Source organism: Anser brachyrhynchus, assembly GCF_964034855.1.
Source record: "Anser brachyrhynchus genome assembly, chromosome: 3".
Lineage (NCBI taxonomy): Eukaryota > Metazoa > Chordata > Aves > Anseriformes > Anatidae > Anser > Anser brachyrhynchus.
In genome coordinates, this window is record NC_137696.1 from 126,163,833 (window position 1) to 126,184,682 (window position 20,850).

The 20,850-nt window shown below is 69.6% G+C and overlaps 3 protein-coding genes across 6 annotated transcripts; 1 reads left to right on the plus strand and 2 right to left on the minus strand.

Annotated features, from left to right (window-relative positions):
• Window positions 1-4,308: 4,308 nt before the first annotated feature.
• LOC308191634 (translation initiation factor eIF2B subunit delta-like) lies at window positions 4,309-6,326 on the minus strand. 2 transcript variants are annotated; one of them, XR_013948177.1, is made up of 2 exons: window positions 6,186-6,326; window positions 4,309-5,579 (listed from the first exon to the last, which is right to left on the minus strand). XR_013948177.1 is itself a non-coding variant. In XM_080584258.1 (2 exons), exons 1-2 carry the CDS (start codon window positions 5,746-5,748, stop codon window positions 5,377-5,379), a joined length of 288 nt encoding a protein of 95 aa, XP_080440384.1. In that variant the 5' UTR covers window positions 5,749-5,775; the 3' UTR covers window positions 5,336-5,376. The 2 variants fall into 2 exon arrangements, 1 of the variants encoding a protein (XP_080440384.1); XM_080584258.1 differs by lacking the exon at window positions 6,186-6,326 and adding an exon at window positions 5,664-5,775 and having other exon boundaries at window positions 5,336-5,579.
• On the plus strand, window positions 5,846-15,991 carry GTF3C2 (general transcription factor IIIC subunit 2). Of its 3 annotated transcripts, none has more exons than XM_080584256.1 (18): window positions 5,846-6,005; window positions 6,206-6,557; window positions 7,352-7,646; window positions 8,198-8,292; window positions 8,667-8,744; window positions 9,097-9,195; window positions 9,407-9,631; window positions 9,857-9,968; window positions 10,148-10,265; window positions 11,712-11,743; window positions 11,976-12,105; window positions 12,315-12,459; window positions 12,720-12,881; window positions 13,370-13,457; window positions 13,731-13,859; window positions 14,191-14,322; window positions 15,043-15,150; window positions 15,282-15,991. In XM_080584256.1, the coding sequence occupies exons 1-18, from the start codon at window positions 5,861-5,863 to the stop codon at window positions 15,486-15,488; spliced, it is 2,652 nt and encodes an 883-aa protein (XP_080440382.1). In that variant the 5' UTR covers window positions 5,846-5,860; the 3' UTR covers window positions 15,489-15,991. The 3 variants fall into 3 exon arrangements, with proteins under 3 accessions (XP_080440382.1, XP_080440381.1, XP_080440383.1); XM_080584255.1 differs by having other exon boundaries at window positions 15,048-15,150; XM_080584257.1 differs by lacking the exons at window positions 11,712-11,743; window positions 11,976-12,105; window positions 12,315-12,459; ... (4 more) ...; window positions 15,043-15,150; window positions 15,282-15,991 and adding an exon at window positions 10,726-11,663 and having other exon boundaries at window positions 10,148-10,258.
• A 136-nt stretch (window positions 15,992-16,127) lies between these two features.
• SLC30A3 (solute carrier family 30 member 3) lies at window positions 16,128-20,290 on the minus strand (the record flags this gene model as incomplete). Its single annotated transcript, XM_080584259.1, is given in 9 exon segments — window positions 16,128-16,800; window positions 16,884-17,018; window positions 17,321-17,426; window positions 17,558-17,756; window positions 18,174-18,327; window positions 18,398-18,544; window positions 18,625-18,758; window positions 18,760-18,834; window positions 20,202-20,290. Coding segments are annotated over 9 exon segments (1,185 nt in total). The 3' UTR covers window positions 16,128-16,654.
• Between the last annotated feature and the right edge of the window lie 560 nt (window positions 20,291-20,850).

The following is a 20,850-nucleotide window of genomic DNA, read 5'->3' on the forward strand; positions in this document are numbered from 1 at the left end:
CATCGAGGCCCCAGAGCGTGCCCAGAGCAGGGCTACAGAGCTGGTGAGGGGCCTGGGACACAAGTCCTGTGAGGAGCGGCTGAGGGAACGGGGGTTGCAGAAGAAGAGGCTCGGGGGGACCTTACTGCACTTTACCTTATAGGAGGCTGAAGCAAGGTGGGGATCGGGCTCTTCTCCCAAGCACCAAGTGACGAGACGAGGGGAAACGGCCTCAAGTTGCACCAGGAGATGTTTAGGACAGAAATTAGGAGACACTGCTTTACTGAGGGGGCTGTGCGGCGCTGGACCGGGCTGCCCAGGGCAGGGGTTGAGTCGCCATCCCTGGAGGTCTGCAGGAAACGTGTCGGTGTGGAACTGGTTTAGTGGGGGGCTCGTCACCGCTGGGCTGAGGGCTGGGCCAGCCGGTCCTAGGGGGCTTCTCCAGCCCGAACGGCTGGGACTGCTGTGGGAAAAATCTCAGCAACTTTCTTCAGACAGGACCTTCTGTGGAGCTATTTCATTCGCGATTGCAATGGCGGGCGTCCTGCAAGCAGGAGCGCGCAGTAGCAGTTTGTCCCAACCTTACGTCCCCTATTGCCCGACACCTGGCTTCTCCCGTTTCCTCACCGGCTGCGTGCTGCAGGTTCACAGCCTACCCGACGCCCTTCTATACCGTACACGTACAATTTGGTTTGACCGACCATTAATTTCTCCTGTTCCTTTTTTTCCTTCTTCTCTCGTGACCAGAGGGCCCGCGACCTTTGCGTTTCCTGATGTCGCGCTGCTCACCGTTTTGCTTTGCCGTCCCCCTTATTTCGGGACAGCGGGGCCTTCCCCCCACCCGCTTAACACGCTCCCCACCGCCGTGCCGCACGACCCCTTCTGGCCAGGCGAGGTCGGCGGAGCTCCCCCCGCACAAGCTCCTTCCGTGCCAAACCCGCCGCTCCGTGCCTCTCGCTGCGCGCCTGCGGGCGCTGCTGCGGGCCGGTGCTCGCAAGACGCGGCTCTGGGGCTCGCGGGCGCCCCGCAGGGTCTCGTGCTCCGGCCGTGCCGCCTCCGGGACCTCACGGCGGGGGGCACGGGCCGGTACCGCGGGCACCGACCCGGGGCAGCCCCGGGAGGGGCCGGGCGGGGCCGGGAGGGGCCGGGCGGGGGCACCGCGGGGAGCGAGCGGGGAGGGGCGGGGCCGCGCCGGGCGCGCGGCTGGGGGCGGGGCGAGGGCTGCGGGGGCGGGGCCCCAGGAACGGCCAGAGCGGGTGGGGGGCGGGGCCAGGAGGCACGGGGGGCGTGTCCATGCAGATCAGGGGGCGTGGCCGTGCAGATCAGGGGGCGTGTTCATGCAGATCAGGGGGCGTGCCCATGCAGATCGGCGCCGCGCGGCATACCGGGACAAAACCCACACCACACGGCGCCGCGCGTGGCCCCGCGTGGGCGCGCGGCGGGCGCGGGACGTGGGCGCCGCGCGGGGCCGGGCGGGGCGGGGCGGGCGCGTCCGCGGCGGGCGTTGCGGGGCGCGTGTCCGTGTGGTGGGTGTGCGTGCGCGCGCGTGGGGCCGCGGCGTCGGGGAGCGGGAGGCATACTTACCTGGCAGGGGAGACACCATGATCAGGCAGGTGGTTTTCCCAGGGCGAGGCTCATCCCCTGCACTCCGGGTGTGCTGACCCCTGCGATTTCCCCAAATGCGGGAAACTCGACTGCATAATTTGTGGTAGTGGGGGACTGCGTTCGCGCTCTCCCCTGGTTCTGCGGTGCCAAAGACAGATGCGTGGTCGGGGCTCCCGTTAGGTCTCGGGGGTTGGTCGCGCCGAGGGCCGCAGCCGGGCTGAGGCCGTCGGTAGGCCGCGAGGAGGCAGCCGTGGGCGGATGGGGCCTGCAGGAGGCCGCGGCCCGGGGAGAGAGGGCCCCCGGCGGGCCGGAGCTGCAGCCCGCGGAGAGGAGCCCACGCAGGAGCAGGGGCCTGGGGGGAGCTGCCGCCCACCCGTGGGGGCCCCGTGCTGGAGCAGTTTGCTCCTGGGGGATGGACCCCGTGGGACGGAGCCGTGTGGGAGCAGTTCTTGAGGAGCTGCTGCCTGTGGGCAGCCCCCGCAGGCTCAGTTCGGGAAGGACGGCATCCCGTGGGAGGGACCCCGCGGGGAGCAGGGGCAGAGAGGGACCGAGGAGGAGCGGCGGGGACGAAGCGTCAGGGACTGACCGCAGCCCCCCTCGCCCTGCGCTGCTTGAGGGGAAGGTGTCTTTCTTTTTTGTTGTTGTTTCTCACAGCTCCATCTCAGTAATAGGTAATAACTTTTATTAATCTCCCTTTGCTGAGTCTGTTTTACCCGTGATAACTGTTGAGTGATCTCCCCATCCTTATCTCACCTCTCGAGCCCTTTGCATCGTATTTTCTCCGCTTTGAGGAGGGGGAGCGAGAGAGCGGCTGAGGTGGAGCTCGGCTGCCCAGCTGGGTAAAACCACGCGTAAAACCCAGCAGAGTAAAAGCACACTTCCTCCACTGCTCCTGCCCTGCGGGGCCCAGCAGGGTCCGTGGCTGCCTCCCGCCCCAGTTTGTGATGCACCGGCAGAGGAACACCCAGGATCCTTCTGGGATCCAGAGTTAATCAAGCCGTCACAGGAATGAAAAGTGAAATCATCAAGGGAAAAAAAAAAGCTAACAAAAAAAGGAGAAGTTAGTTCTCTACCGCAGCTTGACAGGTACCGTTGACTGATTCTTTAAGGCCCCTTTCTGAATACCACGGCGCACAAATTCTGCCTCCTGCCCCTCCGGAAGGGTTTCTTTCCCCAGAACGTTCTTGCCCCGCGGAGCTGCACCGGCTCAGACCTCGTCTCCCCAGGCAGCCGGCGTCAGGGCAGCCCCGCACCAGGGGGCCGTCGGCGTGTGGGCGGCTGGCGGTGGGCGCAGGCCCACAGCGAGGGGAGGCGGCTCCTGGCGGACCTTCCCCTACGCCCCACGCCCGCTCCTTTCCCAGCAGGTAAATCGGGAGCTCGTCGTGAGCTGGTGCTCCGCTCACGCTGCCGTTCGGTGCTGGCGCCGATCGTTGCCCTCTGTGCCCGGCTGGCCGCCTTCCGGGCCGTGCGAGCGAGCGAGCGGCGCCTCTGCCGGTCCAGCGGGACCGGGCGGAGCGGGACCCCGACCCCCGCGGCCGCGGCCCGTCACGGGCAGGCTCCGGGCAGCCCACGCGGGGCACGAGCCCAACCGCGGCCGGGAGCGACCCCCAGGCGCTGCCAGAGCCCCCCAAAGAAACAGAAACGCCCCCAGCACAGCTCTGTCTTTGGCACCGCAGAACCAGGGGAGAGCGCGAACGCAGTCCCCCACTACCACAAATTATGCAGTCGAGTTTCCCGCATTTGGGGAAATCGCAGGGGTCAGCACACCCGGAGTGCAGGGGATGAGCCTCGCCCTGGGAAAACCACCTGCCTGATCATGGTGTCTCCCCTGCCAGGTAAGTATGCCTCCCGCTCCCCGACGCCGCGGCCCCACGCGCGCGCACGCACACCCACCACACGGACACGCGCCCCGCAACGCCCGCCGCGGACGCGCCCGCCCCGCCCCGCCCGGCCCCGAGCGGCGCCCACGTCCCGCGCCCGCCGCGCGCCCACGCGGGGCCACGCGCGGCGCCGTGTGGTGTGGGTTTTGTCCCGGTATGCCGCGCGGCGCCGATCTGCATGGGCACGCCCCCTGATCTGCATGGGCACGCCCCCTGATCTGCACGGGGGCACGCTTTCCTGATCTGCATGGCCACGCCCCCCTGATCTGCATGGCCACGCCCCCTGATCTGCATGGCCACGCCCCCTGATCTGCATGGCCACGCCCCCTGATCTGCATGGCCACGCCCCCTGATCTGCATGGCCACGCCCCCTGATCTGCATGGGCACGCCCCCTGATCTGCATGGCCACGCCCCCTGATCTGCATGGACACGCCCCCTGATCTGCATGGGCACGCCCCCTGATCTGCATGGCCACGCCCCCTATCCGCGTGGACACGCCCCCGTGCCTCCAGGCCCCGTCCCGCCGGCTCCCCGCGGCCCCGCCCCCGTGCCCGCGCTCCCGGGTCCCGCCGCAGCACGGCGCTGGGGCTTGCGGTGCCCGGCCCGGGAGCAGCCTGGGCCCCGGTTGCCCCGGGCCCTGTGCTGCGGGCCCGGCCGAAGCCGGGAGCCCCCCCCGCAGGGCGCCGCCCGCCCCCAGCCCCGTCCCACGCAGAGGGCCCTGCCCGGGCCCCCCAGGCGAGCCCCGCGTGTTCTCGGCTCCCGGGGAAGCGCGTCCCGCACACCGCGGTCGCTGCCGGCAGCCGCGATGGACGCCGCCCGTACCGCACGGGAACGAGGCGCAGAACCGGGGAGGACGCCCCGCTCCCCGTGCCAGAGCCCCAGCCACTGCTCGGGCCGGGCCCTGCGCTGGGTCCCTCTGGCGGGAGCGGCTCGGCGGGGGGAGCGGCCCTGGCACCCCGCGCCCGCCGTCGCAGGAGCCAGAGGTGCCCGGCTTCCCCGCACAGGCCCGGCTCGGCCGGCGGCCAGACCTGCAGCCGGAGGAGCCCGGGCCAGGGGCCATCGCCCTCGCGGCACCGCTTCCCGCGGGTCCAGGAAGAGGGGCCCGGGGTGATACCGGCGTACGGTTAGCTCTGGTTTAGTGCCAAAGAGATAAGGCTCGTACTTTGAGGACAGGGCAGGATGACCCAGGCCTTGGAGATGTCTGAAGGATGATTAACCGAGGAACTGCTGAGCCGGAAGACCGTTCTGTTGACATTCTGGAGGGAAACGTCCTGATGTTCCCTCAAATATGCCACGAATCAACACGATGTGAACAGTTGGCTGAAAACCAAAGATCCGGAGTATTCTAACGCCAGCTGTCCGTGAACTAGTCCCACTCCAACAGTAAAAATCACACCCCTAGGCTGGGAGACCCCATCCCAACGAGGGACCCTTCCCCTCTGAGGACGCACGGAATGACTCTGTCCCGTCAGCAGTATGCCACTGACGTAAGCGATCGGAGGCTAGGGGATGGTACAAACACGTAAAGGGACCGATAAGGCATTGCATAAAGAGTGGCACGGAAAATCCTTAGGTGTGCCAGCTCTGTGGGAAAGCAGCTGGCACCCGGGCTTGTGCGGTTCTGAAATAAGCAGCATCTTGACCTAGCGCGTGGATCGGCTCGCTGCACGCCGGGTGACAAATCCGAACTTTTTATCGGACAACGGGGACGGGGACGGTCCTTCCCTGCCGCAGCCTGGCGCGGGAGGAGGAGAGGGGCAGGGCAGAGCTGGGCAGAAGTACTGCATGCCCAAGGACAGCGCAGAGCCGAGCCTGGGATGACGCGGGGCGACGGGGCTTCTGCCGCACCACAGAAGTCTGACACGCAGCGTTAACACGGGGCCTGCTTTATTAGGGTCCGTGCTGCCGCCCCTACTGCTGATCCACGTTCTTGACGCGCAGGACGACGGGCACCGAGGTGCACGGGATCATGCCCAGGTCTGTGATGACCAGATCCACCAGGTCCGGCGGTGTCACGTCGTAGACCAGGTTGAGGAGGCGCAAGGACTTGTTCTCTGACCAGCCGCCCAGCTGGGCCTGCCCCTTGCGGAGCACGATCAGGTCGTCGGGGTCATCTGCGGGGAGAGGAGAAGCTGCGGGATCAGCGGGAGGGACCGCGCTGCCGCCCCCGGCCCCCCCCCCGCGAACCCGTCACGTGCCGGGGGCAGCACGTGCCCGGCGGTGCCGCGGCCCGGTGACGCCACCGCCCCGGTGACGCCATCGCCGCGCGCCGCCCGCCGCCATGTTGCGGGTTCCGGGCCCGGCGCCGCGCGGGGCTGGTGGCGGCGGCGCGGCCCGCGGCGGGGCGGGGGCCATGCGGGCGGCGCCGGCCTGAGCCGCTCCCGGAGCTCGGCGCATGGCGTCCCGCGCCGCCGCCGGGGCCGCGGGGCCGGGCGGGGCCGCCCGCGGGCCGCGCTGTCGGGAGCGGAGCCGCCGGGGCCGGCCGGGACGGGGAGCGGCGGCCGCCGGGCGGAGCCGGGGCCGCGGCCGGGGCCGCGCGGGTGAGCTCGGGGCCTTCCCGCGGGGGCGGCGGGCGGCGGCGCGGGGCCCCGGAGCCGCGGCGGGGCGGGGCGGGCCGGGAGGCGGCGGGGCCGGGTGCAGCCGCGGGGGCCGGGCGGGCCCCTCGGGCCCCGCGGCACCGGCGGGGGGGCGGCGGCGCCGTCCCGCGGCCCGGCGCTGACCCGGCTGTGGCGTTCCGCAGAGGACCCGGCGCCGCCCGCAGGTGCGGAGCCTTCAGCACGCGGCGCGGAGGGGGCGGCGGCGGCGGCCGAGCCCCGGAGGGAGGCCGGCCCGGAGCGCGGAGCCCGCAGCCCCGCTGAGCCCGGCGGCCGCGGCGAGCCCTCGGGGAGCGCAGCGAACGGCTCCGTGCCCGCGGCGCCCAGGAGGCGGGGGCGGAAATCCAAGGCGGAGCTGCTGGTGCTGAAGCTGTCCCGGGACCTGCAGTGCCCGGCCCCGGAGCCCATCTGCGTGCAGAAGGTGCTGGAGGGCAGCGAGGCCCCGGAGGGCCTGGAGGCCGCCCCCGGCAGGCGCCCCAAGCGGCGGGCGGCCAAAGTGTGAGCAGCGGGCCGGGGGCCGGGGCTGGGCGCGGGGGGGTTGGAAGGGCGGGCACCCGGCTGCGGTCAGAGCGGTTCCGTGAGACCCCTCTTCTCCTCTGAGGTACCCTGGTGTCTTTCTGGAAGTGCTTCATCCTACACTTTGCGACAAATCGCTTTCCCACGGAACGCGCTGGTTTCCCGCAGAACCGCCTCCTGCTTTAGGAGAACGTGCCGGGATTCAGCGCAGTGGGGTGCAGAGAGCAGCAAAGGCTGCAGATGAGTGCGTGTGGGTCTGTTTGACAGCAGTGGGCTGTGGCGGTGCAGAGGTGGCTCCTGGCAGAGCCCGGAGGAGGTTTATCTGTGCAGTAGCCGCACGCTGCTCAGCGGGGCCTCTGAAGGCAGGTCGGGCAGTGCAGGCACCCGCTGAGCCGCCTGGGTTTGGGGGGCAGAGCTGGGAGCTGCGGTGCCCCGAGCCGTCACCCTGTGCTGAGGGGCGCACAGCACCTGCTGCGGCAGCGTGCCCGTGCAGGAATTCCGCTGCTGAGCGTGCAGGAAGCTCTCCGGCTGCCTCACTTTCTGGCTGGCGGCAGGCCAGGCGCTACTCTGCATGCTGGATGCCTTCCCAGCTGCTCCTGGAGGCCCTGGGGAGGCTGGGGAGGGCCCGGGTGCTGGCCGTGCCATCCGGGCAGGTGCTGGTGCGGCCTGGCTGGGCAGTGCTGGAGCACACTGTGTGCCCAGACGGTGCTAGAGAGCTGGCAGGGCCGAGTGCAGCTCCCTCTGTTCACTGCTGGGCAATGCCTTCGCTGTTCCAGGGCATTGCTTTACCTTCAGGAGCTGGCGGAGGAGCTGACATCTGCGTACCAGCCCCCAGCTCCCAACGAGGGTGCCCAGGAGCCAGAGCCTGAGTGTGTCCAGAAGAAGCGTCGGAGGAAAAAGGAGGAGGAAACTGACAGCGATGATCCTGCACAAGACGCTGACTTCGTGCCCTCAAAGGAGGTGTTGCTGCAGGCTGAGGAGGAGGAAGGGAGCGATGCTCCCCTCAGCGAGGTGTCAGAGTCAGAGCTGGAGCCGCTCCGGCGGCACAGCATGAAAACGTCATCTGCAGGGGTAAGGGCAAGTCTTTGCCTTGACTGCTTCTTACCTTTGGCGTGCTATAAATGACACAGAGTTTGAGCTATCACCTGGTGTGTGTCGTGTGTGCACATACCCCTGCCCACCCACCCTGTCTGTTTGAGGCAGGTCAGCCCCAAAGCAGGGTCCTGTCAGGGCTGGCGTAATTCCTGTATGGTGTGAGTCCAGGCGTGAGCTCCTCGGGCTTAACTGCAAGCGAAGGCAGCTGAGTGCCTGGGTGGGTGGGGACAGGCAGCTGTGCTCCTGGGAGAGCGTGCGCGGTGCTGGGCTGCCGCTGAACCTGATGGCAGGTTAAGGCAGGGTCCTGGAGGCTGCCCTGTAGGATTTTGTGTCTTTAGCACAGAGCGACACGGTGTTGGGTGACTGCTTCTGTGGAGACCGGGAGAGAGCCCTGCGCCTGTGCGCTGTGTCAGTGCCTTTTGGGCAGGCTCGTCCCCCAGGGGCTCACAGGAAGGTTTGGGCAGGCTGGGGCGGCCCGGGTGGGGTCCTTTGGCCAGGTCCTGTTCTGAGTCTGCTCTTGTGCCCAGAGATCCAAGCCCCAGTGCCGAGGCCTCGCTCCCAATGGCTTCCCCAACTCCGTCATGGCCCCGGTGGAGAAGTGCTCCAGCATCACCTGCAGCCTGTGAGTGCAGGGCCTGGGGGCGCGGTGCTGGACGGAGGGCTGGGGCTGGCTGTAGCGGGCGGTGCTGTCCAGTGCCTCGTGGTCGCCATAGGTGTGAGGACGGGGGAGTGTTTCCTGTCAGGAGCACCCGTGTGCTGCTGGCACCTGCTGGGGACAGCATGGGAACGGGCTCATCTCAGCCTCATCGCAGCCCCACCTCTGTGCAGCCCCTGCCTGGGGCCGCGCGTGGGGCTGTGTGGGGCCTGGCTGGAGCTGGGAGCCCTCAGCAGGGGGCAGGGGTGCGCCGTGGTCAGGATGGAGCAGGGCACGAGCCCCACGGTGCTGCTGGCAGGGCTGGGGAGCAGGGTGGTGATGTCCTCCTACATCCGCTGCAGGCGGGAGCAGAAGTACTCTCAGTGGGAGTTCCCTGACTGGATCCCTCTGGTGCACAAGTGGACGTGTCTCTCCGAAAGGTACCGTCAGCGGCGTGGGAAGGGGTGCGTGGCACAGAAGGGGTGCGTGGCACAGAAGGGGTGCGTGGCACAGGCGCTGCCTGCGCTCAGGCTGCATCCTGGGGCAGTCCTGGCACGGTGGGGAGTGGGCTGGGGCAGGGAGGGGAGGATCAGCCTTAAGGGCTGTGCTTCCGCCTCCCCCTCTTAGGGTCAGGTCCTAGCAGAGAAGATGGCACCTTCTCACGGGCTCTGGGGGCCTGGTGGCTCTGGCCAAGGAGTCCGAGTGCCCCAGGGAGGCCAGCAGCAGCGTGCTGTGCTGGGGGGGGGGGTGGGATGGCTGCAGGCATCCTCTCACACTCTTCTGCCTCCCCAGCGAAGCTGCCCCGTACCTACCGGCAGAGGAGAAGTCTCCCCTCTTCGCTATCCAGCGGGAGGGCATTGAAGACAACGGTGCCTTGTACAGGCTGAACAGGTTGGTGGAGGGGCTGCTCCGGGGAGGTGGGAGGCGTTACGGTGTCCCCCAGTCCCTGGGAGCTATGGCACGGCCGCTATGTGCCGCGTGCTCTGGGGTCCTGCTGTGTCCAGCCTTGTGTCAGGGCTCTGCGCCGGCTGGGTGCTGCCATGGCTTGTCCCGGGGTGGTGCTGCTCCTGCCCAGCACCCCGACCTGCCTTCCTGCCGGCAGGTTCAACTCCCTGCAGCCCCACGAGGAGCGCCGGGACGTGTCGTTCTTTGTGGGCGGCCCCGTGTGGGCGATGGAGTGGTGCCCAACCCCGGAGGGCTCGGCGGCCACCCAGTACGTGTGTCTGTACTGTCACAAGAGCATGGATGAGACGCACAGCGTGGCGGGGCTCCACAGGGGCCCGGCGCTGCTGCAGCTCTGGAGCCTGGGCACGCTGCAGCAGGAGGGGTGAGTCCGGCCTGCGGGGTGGCCCTGGCAGGGAAGAGGGGCAGGCGTGGGCCCCTTGTGCCCCGGTGGTGGGGCGGGTGGCAACCTGCTGCTGCCCGGCGGTTCGTCCTCTCCCAGAGCCTGAGCCTCGCGGAGTGGTGCTGACAGCCAGCTTTGCTTCTGCTGCGTGCTGGAGCTGCTGGGCACCAGCTCCGGTGTTTTTCACCGTTCAACCCGTGCCCGCAGCTCTGCCGACAAAGCTGGGCTGGCCTACGCTGTCGCTACCGACCACGGCTGCGTCTGGGACATGAAGTTCTGCCCCAGCGGCGCCTGGGAGCCGCCCAGCACCTCCAGGAAGGTGGGTGTGTGGTGGGAGAGGCTGTGCCAGCCCACAGGCTGGCTTTGGCTTTGCCCTGGCGACTCTGAATTCCTTGTCCCTGCCAAAGCCTTGCCTTCACCAGGCAGGATAGTGCAGGGGGCCCTCGCCCCTCTGACAACAGCAAGCAGGAGGCTGAGGGCCCGGGCGTGTTTCTGCAGCACCCTCAGATGAGCCGGCTGGGCCTCCTGGCTGTGGCCTTCTCGGACGGCAGCGTGGTGCTGTACGCCCTCCCGCACCCCGGCGCCCTGCGGAGCTGCAAGAGAACCCAGGTAAAAGGTAGGAAGAGCTGTGGCACCCTGCCCCTCGTCGCTGTGTGCTGGGGGGGCAGCGCGCGAGCCCGGGGCCTGTCCACCCCCTGCACAGGGTGGCTGTGCCGTGCTGAGGGGCGAGCTGGGCGGTGGCGCCGTGGGGCACGGCGGGGCCGTGCCCAGCCCTGCCGGGAGCCGTGCAGGCGGCGGGGCGGTGAGCGGTGCTGGGACGGGGCAGCGCTGCGGCTGCCGGCCCTGTGCGGGGCCTGGCGCGAGAGGGGTGGGCGGCCGCTGTTGTCTGGGGGCCGGAGCACGCCCGGGTGCTGCTGACTGGGGGCTCTGGGGCCGCTCAGCGGCGTCACTGCAGGGCACGGCTGCACCCGTGTGTTGTGAGCCTCCCTGCCTGCTGCGGGGGCCCTGGGAGGTGGGGGGAACACATCCTGTTGTGGCAGAGCTGCGCGTTCCCACCCGGCCGTTTGTCATGGCAGGGATCCGGGGCTCCGAGCTCCCGTCTGGCACTGGCTAATGGTGCTCGTAATAGTCTCATCTGCTGGGTGCTGAGCGAGATTGATGACCTGTGCGTGCTGCTCGTGGTCGCTCAGCCGTGGCTGACAGCCCATACGTTCGCTGCTGACAATGGGAAATGGGTTTCCTGCACCGGAGCGTGTCCGCCAGCCCCCATCAGCACGCCGTGCCGCCTGCGCCGGGCTGCGCCATTTGCTGGTGCTGCCTCTCCCAGCCCCCGCCCGGGCCGCCGGTTCCGGACGGTTTGCGGCGGCTGCCGCAGCCCCTGCGTGGGGAGCTTGCAGCAGGCGCGGATCCTTCCCCAGCCTGCAAAGCCCCCGTGGACCAGCTGGGTCCTGTCGTGTCGCATCAGCCAGGCTGCGGCAGCACGTACTGTCCTTGCGCCGCGTGGTCGCGTTGGGGTGCTAGTGTGGATTTGCAGCTGCGGGATCGGTGCCAGGCTGCAGTGTGTTGCTGTGGCCCTGCCGGAGCTCCCAGCTCAGCACGGCTCTGCTGGGCCCCCCGCGTGCCTGCCCCAGTGCTTCCACTGCCACACAGCCCGGGGCTTCTCTCTGCCCTGTGACCTGGCTGTGCTTGCAGTGCCAGAGAAGACGCATGGCTCTCCTGTGCCTGCACGGCACCGCCTCCGCCTGCGGCTGCCTCGCTCTGAGCTGCAGACGTGCCTGGTTCTCTGCTGAGCGCAGAGGGCAGCCCCCCTCGGGAGGTGGGACTCCTTGCCCAGCACTCGCGTCACTGTCAGGGACGCTCCTGCGGGCAGAACTGGCACCGGGGGTCCCGCGGGCTTCTTGTTGTGCATGCACATCGTCTGGGTGCGGGCGTGGGCGGGACAGGGACGGGAGCCCCGGCCAGGGACCTGGGAGCACCAGGCCAGACTTGAGGCTGCGAGCAGCTCCTGCCACAGGGAGCTCCCAGCCGGTGGCTGTCCTGACCTTCCTCTGCTCTCTTCTAGATGGGTCCCTCCCCAAGCACGTTATCTGCAAGGTCAGTGTCCTCTGCTGCTGTGCTCCCCTGTTGGGGCTGACACCCAGCAAGCCTCCTGCCTGGGGCTGCTGGGGAGCTGGGGAGGGCATCAGGAAGCCTGCGGAGCTCGCTGGCCCCAGCGTGTTTGGGGTGGCGGAGTTAGAGCTGTGCTCCCAAACCTGCGTGGCCCTGGCTCTTGGGGCAGGTGGTGACAGCGCAGGACTGCGGCTTACGCTTGTCTTTCTGCCTCCAGGTGCAGTGTACCACCACGCTCCAGGTGGGCTCTATCCAGGCGGGGAGCCCATCAGAAAGCGGCCAATGCTTCAGCGTCTCCTGGATGCCATCCAAGCCCCACCATCACCTTGCAGCTGGTTTTTATGACGGTGAGTTCCCCTTTTGCGCAGGGTCCCACAGCAGAGCCTCCAGGGTGCAGCTCTTGCCCTGCAGCAGGCAGTCAGGCAGCAAGCTTTGTGCTCCTGCTCTGCACTGCCTCAGGTCCCCCACTGTGGTGCTGTGCATCCTTTGCCCTGTGCCCAGTCACTCCCCTGTGCTGGGGCAGATGCGGGGCAGCTGTCCTGTGTGCACCCTGCAGGCACCGTGGCCGTCTGGAACCTGCTCACCAAGTCCCTGCTGCAGCGTGTGTGCCAGCCCGACGGCTCCCTCAAGCTCTACCCTTTCCAGAGCTTCCTAGCCCATGACCACGCCGTGCGGAGCATCGAGTGGTGCAAAGCCAACAGGTGAGAGCTGGGAAGCTGGTGCTGGGAGCGAGTGCTTCCTGGCAGAGCAGGCTGCCTCCTGCCAACCAGTCTGCTGTGCCCAGATGGGTTCCAGCAGGCTCAGCGCTAGCGGCACTTGGCCCTCCAAGGCACTGAGGCTGGATTGGGTTTTCTGGGGTGAGAGGTGGCTGCACTGCTGCCGTGGGAGCTGCACTGCAGGAGCGGGGACAAGGCACAGCTCTGCTCTGGGGTCTCAGTGCTGCCTTTCTCCTGGTTCTCAGCAACTTCCTGGTCACGGCAGGGAATGACAGGAAGATCAAGTTCTGGGACCTGCGGCGGCTCTACGAGCCCATCAACAGCATCAAGCGGTTCCTCAGCACCGAGGTGGCCTGGTTGCTGCCCTACAATGGGGTTACCGTGGCCCAGGACAACTGCTATGCCTCGTGAGTGCTGGGGGCCATCACGGCGCCTGCTCTGCAGCTGGGATCTGCTCTCACCCCTGTCTGTCCCCAGCGCGAGGTCCCCTCTGGTCCCTCCCTGCCTGGGAATGTGAGGGCGAGCTCTGCTCACGTGCATTGCGTCGCAGCCGTGGCGGTGGCGCAGCTGAGGGGATCCGTTCCTGGGCACAAGCCAGGCTGGCAAGGGGGAGGACAACGTCCTTGGGCTGGGCTGGGCTGGGCAGCTCCCGCGTGTCCCCGTTTGGCCCAGGCAGCCCCAGACTGGCACAAGTTTGTTCACAGAAGGGACCCTGGGGTAGGGGTGGGTTCTTACTGCCGGGAGCTGCCCTGAGCCGTGTTGTGAGTGAGGACAGCTCCCCCTCCCCACAGGGCTCCCTGCCCTGGGGACGTGGATGGCACCTGGGCTGCTGGGCTCCCGCTCCTTCGGGGTGGCAGCTCAGAGCTGTGCCCTCATCCATTCCTTTCTGTTGCAGTTACGGTCTCTGTGGGATCCACTACATTGACGCCGGGTACCTGGGCTTCAAGGCTTATTTTGTGGCCCCTCGCAAGGGGACTGTGTGGGTAAGAGGCATCAGAGCCGTCCGAGGGTCAGGTGCCCGCCGCAGACCCTGTGCCGGCTGTGCCCCGCAGCCTGGGGGGTGCCAGCCCCTGCAGCCACCCACTGCCCCTCGGGTGAGGGACCATGACGGCCAGAAGTGTCCCAGCGGGGACGTTTCTGAGCCTGGCCCTCACCAGAGGGAGCAGGGCGGTGGCTGGGGCTGGCACTCGCGGTGCTGCCTGGCGCTGCGGGCAGCGTGCTGGGACGCTGGGCCCCAGCCCCGTCTCTTCCTGCAGAGCATATCTGGCTCGGACTGGCTGAACACGGTGGCTGCTGGAGACATCACCGGTGAGCTGGTAGCTGCGGTGCTGCCCGACCTGGCCATCAATCCCCTTAACGTCAAGCGCTCGTCAGACCGCAGATTTGTAAGCAGCCGTTCCGTCGTCCCTGCGGTGCCTGCGTGCGCGCACCGAGCTGGGCTGGGTGGCGGTGTGCTGCTGGGCTGCTGGAGGAGCGCTGCCACCCGTCCCTTGCCGGCTGTCCTACGTCTGGGCACACGCACCAGGACATTCGGGGATGGGCTTGTGCGTGGGGAAGGCCTGGCCCCTCTCTGTCCCTTGCCCCTTTCTGTCCCCTGCCCTCATGGCAAGGTCCCTGCAGCCCCGGCAGGTCCCTGGTACTGCGGCCACCCAAGGGGTGCCTGTGGAGGGCATGGACAGACCCACTGCCCTGCCCTCAGCTGCCTCTCCCCCACAGCCAGTCTACAAAGCTGATCTGCTGCCCTGCGGCCCCACAGGACCAGAGAATAGCGAGCAGGCACTGCCGAAGACCAGGCTCTACAGCGAGATGGTGGCGAAGGCCTACGTTCGGTTTCGGGACACGGACCTGGTACGAGGGCAGAGGATGGAGCGCTCCCACCCAGGAGCGGGACTGGTGGCGGCCTCGGGGTGTGGGGGCAGGGGGAGAGCCCAGTCAGCTGGGCTGTGGCTGGGTGTGTGGGGACAGCAGCGCATGGGGGAGTGGCACAGACCGCACAGCAGCCCTTCACCCCTGCGGAGCACAGCCTGACTTCAGGAGCCCCGCCAGAGAGCAAGGGGACGCGCTGCTCTGTGCCCAGGGAGCCCAGGCCTCACAGCGGGGTCTGCCTGGCTGGGCTGGGCAGCCCCAGCAGTGAGCCCTGCGCAGCCCCTCTGTGCCTGGTCCTGAGCAGGGCTGAGGACACGAGCCCAGGGCAGGATGAAGCTCTGGGTGTGCTGGGTACAAGGCAGCAGCTTGGGTCACCCAGCACTGGGAAGGAGCCTGGGGCTTGCAGCCTGCCTGGGCCCGTGCTTGCCGTGCCAGGCTGTCTTTGGAGCACTTTGTAAGAAAAAGGCTGCGTGCCTGGGCCCCCAGGGATGGGGAGCGTCCAAGCTGCCAGCCCTGGAGCGGGGCGTGGCTGAGGGGGACCTCCCTGCTCCAGTCACTCCCCGGGGGGAGGGCTCGTGCTGCCCCGTGGCAGTGCTGCCCTTTGCAGGAGGCTCAAGTCCCCTGGCCAGGCCGTGCCTGCCGCTCCTGTGTGCGCAGCACTCCTTGCGGTGTGCTGCCCGTCACCGTGCTGCCCTTTCACAGCGCAGCTTCAAGAACTTCTCGAGCCGGGAGCCCATGCGCAGGATGCACGTGCAAGAGGTGAAGGCAGAGCTGAGCCTCGACCGCCTGCAGCTGGAGTCCCTGCACAAGGTGAGGTGGCTGCTCCGAGCCACCAGCACCCCTTGCAGCCCTGGGAGAGCAGAGGGTGCCACGTGCTGCCCCTGGGGCCAGGGTCCTGGTGCCTCGGCCCCATCCCTCCTGACCCCCTTCTCCTCCCACAGGTGCGCTTCAGCCCCAACCTGGACTCACACGGCTGGCTGGTGTCAGGCGGGCAGGCTGGCATCGTGCGGGCGCACTGCATGGCGGGGCTGGCATCTGGCACAGACCAGCAGCTGCTGCCGCAGTGCCGTGCCCGCTTCAGCTCGCTGTACGGGGCCGAGCCGTGCAGCCCCAGCCCCGCCGCAGCCTCCCCGCTGCCGGCCGAGTAGCGGGGGGCCCCTCGCTGCCACCACCTGCATTCGCCCGCAGCAGCAGCTCGGGTGCCTGCACTGCTGGGTGCCAGGGGCTGCGTGCCCCTCTTGGTGCTTCTTACCCGGGGCCTGCCCTGGGGAGGGATGGTTGCTCCTGGCTGTCACCTGGGATGCTCAGGATGCTCGTCCTCATGCTCTGGGCCCAGAAGGGTCCTTTCTGCGCTCTTTAGTCTGAGCTGGTGCGGGGAGGGCAGTGGGACTGGGGTCGTGTCTATGGCTTGAGCTGTGGGTCTCAGGGTCTGATGCAGGGGAACAGCTGCGGAGACGCATGTGGGGCTGTGCTCGCGCTCGCCTGCCCCCTCCCGTTGCTGGCAGACCCCACAGTGCGGGTCCTGGTGGGGGGGCCGGGCCAGCCTTGCCCTGCGTGGGGCAGATGTGGCTTGCAGCAGCGCCGGGAGCTCTGGAATCGCTCACATTGAGCCTGTGTTCTCAGCGGTGCAGTAAATGTGGTTTGTTTTGTAAAGGGTGCTGGTGGTGCTAGCATGGGGGGAGGCCTGGGGCGCGGCGCTGTCAGAGCCCTCCCCGCTCCCCTCCGTGCAGATGCCTCGGCTGCTCTCTGACACATTTATTGGTGGCCACGAGCTCTGCAGCCACCAGCTGGAGTCCTTGCACAATGAGACACAGACACGCCACAGCTGCAACAGACAGACTCACAAAGGTGGGAATGGGTCAGGCCAAGGCATGGCAGCACCCAGCCCTGGCCTGGGCCTCGCAGCTGGGAGCAAAACCAGGGCACCCAGAGCTCAGGGGCGAGCTCCCTCCCCTTGCTACCCTGTCCCCTTGCTCCAGCGTGGATGCAGCGGGGAGGAAGGGGACAGACATGGCACCCAACACGGCAGCAAGCAAAGGCCCATGGGCACTGGGGCTGGGGCAGTGCTCCTGCCCGGTGTGTGGTCCCTGTGCCCAGGGCTGTGGCAGGCTTGGCCCCTGGCATGGCAGAGCAGCCCTGGAGGCTGCCGGGGGCACGTACCACAGCACTGTGCTGCAAGGGCTGGGCGCTGTGCCCCACTCTGAGTGGGGCTGGGGCCCCCGGGGTCTGCGGAGGTGGAGCTGGTGCAGCACGGGCAGGACTCCAGGCACTGCACCCGCCCTACGGTGCCCCAGTCCCACAGTGGGCAAAGGGCTCAGGATGGGGGGTCCTGGCAGTGCGGGCAGCCCAACGCCTCCTCCTGGTACCGCTCCACCTGCACCGTACATGACACGAAGCCGAATTTGCTCTGCAGCTGGCTGGTGGCTTCCCGCAGCACTGTCTCGGGGTTGGCGCTGGCATCTGGAGGCGGCAGGGAACCATGATCAGCCCCGCAGCCCCCAGCCCTGCCCTTGGGGCTGTGCGAGCCGGCGCAGGGCACTCACCCACGGCCACGTGCACCGACACCACGGGGTGGCTCAGCGTCAGCGCCCAGACGTGCAGGTCGTGGGTGCCCCTCACCCCGCTCACTGCCAGCAGCGCCTCCTTCACTGCGTCGAACTGGATGCCCCGCGGCGCCCCTGCCAGTGGTGCCGGTCATGGAGGGGCCGGCCCCAGCCCTATTCCCCAGCTGGGGTCAGGGCTCCTGGGGGGCAGCTGGGGATGGGGACGCCCCCAGTCTGGGACCAGGCTGCGGCACGGTGCCTCTGGGGTGAGGCAGCTGCTCGCCATGGGACAGAGGAACATCTGGGGGGCTTGGAGGGGCCAGGAATGCCAGGGGTGGGCTGGGTAGGAGCAGAGGTTGCTGTGGGGTGGGCTGCTCTGTGCTCCCCAAGGAGCCCCTGCACCCCCTACCTGTCCTCCCTACCTGTCCCCCCCTCACCTTCCATGAGGACTCTGAAGACGTCCCTGAGGATAGTGAGTGTGGAGCCAAGGACAAAGACCGAGAAGAAGAGGGTACTGATGGGGTCTGCGATCTTGCACTGGGGCTGCAAGGAACAGGGGCTGCGTGAGGCTGCGGGCAGGAAGTGCCAGCAAGCTGGGCTGGGATCCCCGGGGGCCCAGTGCCCCGCAGGGCTCTGTGGAGGACAGGAGCCCGGCCCATGTGGGGACCACGCACCTTGAAGTAGATGATGGTGGCGGCCACCAGGACACCAAAGCTCTGCAGCAGGTCACCCACCACGTGGACAAAGGCTGCACGGACGCTGGTGCTGCCAGGCAGGGGAGCGTGGCTGGGCAGGCAGCCTCCCGCGCTCTCCAGCTGCTCGTAGCCCCCGTGGCCGTGGACGGCGGGGGCCTGGTGCAGGATGTAGGCCATGCTGCAGAGAGCAGAGCTGGCTCGGTGCCGGGCAGGGAGCGAGAGGCCCCGCTGACCCTACCGGGGGTGGGGGAGAGAGCACATCCAGGGCTCAGCAGGGACAGCACAGCCACCGTGCAGGGGTTCAGGGCAGGTGTGGGGCAGGGCAGGACGGGGATTTGGGAGATTTGGGACTGGGTCACGAGGGCAGGGCTGAGGGGAAGTGCTGCTGGGGGGGGACAGGGAATGTATGTGGGGCTGGGAGTGGGGAGGGGGCTCAGGGAATAGGAGGAGGCAGCACTGGGGATAGGAAGGCTCGAGACAAAGGGACAGAAGGGGCGGCTGGGGCTGGGGGCTTGGGACACCAGGTGCACACAGGAGGGGAGGCCCGGGCTGTGTGGGGCCAGAGGAGGTAGGGATGAGGGTGCGTGGGACATACACCAGGTTGACGCCCACGGCGCTGGCAGAGGTGGCCAGCATGGCTCGTGCCTCGATCTCGTAGTCGTTGCTGATGATGCGTGCAGCCGCCAGGTAGACGAGAGCCCCGGTGACAACCCAGATGGAGAGGACGGAGGCCAGCGCACCCAGCGTCTCTGTGGGGTGGGGGCCATCAGTGCCTGCCCCAGCCACGGGGCTCCCCCAGTGCTGAGCCCCCCGCCTCACCTGAGCGGTGCCAGCCAAAACTCATGGTCTTGGTGGGCGGGCGGGCGGAGACCCAAAGCGAGAAGAGGCTCACGGACATGCTGCCCACGTCCGTCAGCAGGTGGGCCGCGTCCGTCATGATAGCCAGGCTGTGCGCCAGGTACCCCCCTGCGGGACGGCACAGCTGGCACCCGGGGCCCGGCGGGGTGTCCCGGCCCCATCCCGGCCCCATCCCGGCCCGCCGTTACCTATCACCTCTCCAACCATGAAGACGCAGCACACGGTGCAGGCGACGCTCAGCTGCCGCCGGGCCTGGAGCCTCTCCGGGCCGGGGCCGGGGCCGGGGGGGGCCGGGCTGCAGGGGCACTGCGGCCCCCCCCCCCGGCTCCGGGACCGCGTCCTGCCCGCCCTCCCCGGGGCGCAGCGGTGCCGGGGCGTCCCGGGAGCCTGCGAACAGCCTGGGGGGGAGGGGGTCAGAGCCGTGCCCGGGAGGGGGCTCCCGGCGCCCCCGTCTCCTGCGGAGCACGCGTCCCTCCGGTGCCCGGTCTCGGGGCCGGCCCCGCCGCGGCCGGTAGCGAAGCCGACGCAGGCGGACCCCGGGGGCTGCGCCCTCGCCCCCGGGCTCCGTGCACGAACGCGCCGAGAAACCGGGACGAAGGACGGGGGCTCCGGGAGGGTACGGGGCGCTCGAGCGCCTCGGCAGAGGCGAGCAGCGACGGGGCCGGTGTCAGGGCCGTGTGGTGCCCGGGGGCCGGTCCGCCCCCGCCCCGTCCCCGCACGGCCGGAGCTGCCCGCGTCGGGCCGGGGGAGGGAAGGCTGGACGGGGGCGGCGGCGGGTGCGGGGGACGGCGGCTCCAGCGCGGGGCCGGGGCCGCGGGGCTCGAGGTGCCGGTGCAGGGCCGTGACGGACGGGACGTGCTGCGGGGGAGCGGGGACCGGGCGGGTGTCGGTGTGGGGCGGGGGGTGCACGGGGGCCGGGGCCAGGGCTCAGGGCGCCGATGCGCGGGGCAGCAGTGAGGGCAGAGGGAGGACGGGGGGCGGGTGCAGTTACGGGGGACGACGGACGGACGAGCGCCGGTGCGGGGGTGGTAGCCGGGCGCCGGTGTCAGCTGGACACCCGCGGGGGGGCCGGGGATGTCGCACAGGTGGGGGGGGGACGGTGCCGGTTGGAAGGAGGTGAGGTGACGGTACCGGGGAGGGGACGCGTGCAGGTCTGAGGAGCTGAGGATGCCGCCGCGGGCTGGGTGGCGATGCCGGTGCTGGATGGGGGCTGGCTCGGGGGCTGCGGAGGTGCCGGTGACAGCCAGATGGATGAGGGCGCGGGGGCGGGGGGCGCCGGACGGACCGGGGGCTTGCGGGTCCCGGGGGCGTGGGGGGTGGCAACGTCGGGGGGTGCCGAGGTCGGGGCTGCGGTGCCGAGGAAGCCGGGGGTTCGGGGGGCCGGGGGTGATGGAGATGCAGGGGATGACGGAGATGCCCGGGGTGATGGGGGAGCGGGTGACGGAAGATCGAGGGTTGCAGATGCGGAGGGTGATGCGGGTGGGGTGCGGGGGTGATGGAGCTGGTGGAGCCGGGGGTGCCGGGGGCACTGGGAGGTGGCGCTAGCAGGGGCCGGAGGGGGCGGCTGTGCCGGGGGTGCCGGGGGCGCCGGTCGTGCCGGTGCCGGCAGCATTGCGGGCTGGGGTACCGGGGGTGCCGCAGGCGTCGGCAGCGGCGGGGGTGCCGGTGATGGGGGTGCCGGTGCCGGGGGTGATGGGGTGGCGGGGGTGATGGAGGTGCCGGTGCCGGGGTGGTGGGGCTGGCCGTGCCGGGGTGCCGGCGGTACCTCTTGAGGCGCAGGCTGCCGTCGGCGCGGCCGCCGCGCGGGCTGACCAGGCGGGCGCTCTCGCTGCCGGACGGGGACGGGGGCTCCATGCCGGGGCGCGGGCAGCACCGCGGGCACGGCGCCGGGACGGCACAGGCCCCGCCCCCTGCCGAGGCCCCGCCCCCTGCCGAGGCCCCGCCCCCTGCCGAGGCCCCGCCCCCTGCCGAGGCCCCGCCCCCTGCCGAGGCCCCGCCCCCGGGGCGCGCCGAGCCGCCGGGGGGGGCCCCGCGCTCGCTCCCGGCCCGGAGCCGCGGGGCTGGGGACGGGGGCGGGCACGGGGACCGGGACGGGGACGGGGCGGCCCCGCAGGGCTCGCGTCGGGCCCGGCTGCTGGCGGGAGCCGCGTGCGCGGCGGTGCTCGTCCCGCCGGGCTCATCCCGCCGCCGGGCGGTGCGGGGGTTCCCGCGGCACGGAGGCCGCCAGCCGCCCGGCAGCGCGCTCCCCTTGGCGTTATTGACCAAAGTCTCGGAACGCTGCGGGGAGAACGCCCGGGACACCGGGAGCTGCGGGAGGGGAGCGCCCGCCCCGCCCCGCCCGCACAAACGCCGCCGGGAAGCGGGGACCGGGACACCTGCGGGGGGCGCGGCGAGGGCGGCGAGAGGCCCCGACC

Coding starts and splice junctions, on each gene's coding strand:
- GTF3C2 (XM_080584255.1), top strand. CDS start 5,861: ATGGCGTCCCGCGCCGCCGCCGGGGCCGCGGGGCCGGGCGGGGCCGCC. Junction 7,647..8,197: donor TGAAAACGTCATCTGCAGGG/GTAAGGGCAAGT, acceptor TCTTGTGCCCAG/AGATCCAAGCCCCAGTGCCG. Junction 9,632..9,856: donor GGCACGCTGCAGCAGGAGGG/GTGAGTCCGGCC, acceptor CCGTGCCCGCAG/CTCTGCCGACAAAGCTGGGC.
- LOC308191634 (XM_080584258.1), bottom strand. CDS start 5,748: ATGGCGGCGGGCGGCGCGCGGCGATGGCGTCACCGGGGCGGTGGCGTC. Junction 5,580..5,663: donor CCGGGCACGTGCTGCCCCCG/GCACGTGACGGG, acceptor CTCTCCCCGCAG/ATGACCCCGACGACCTGATC.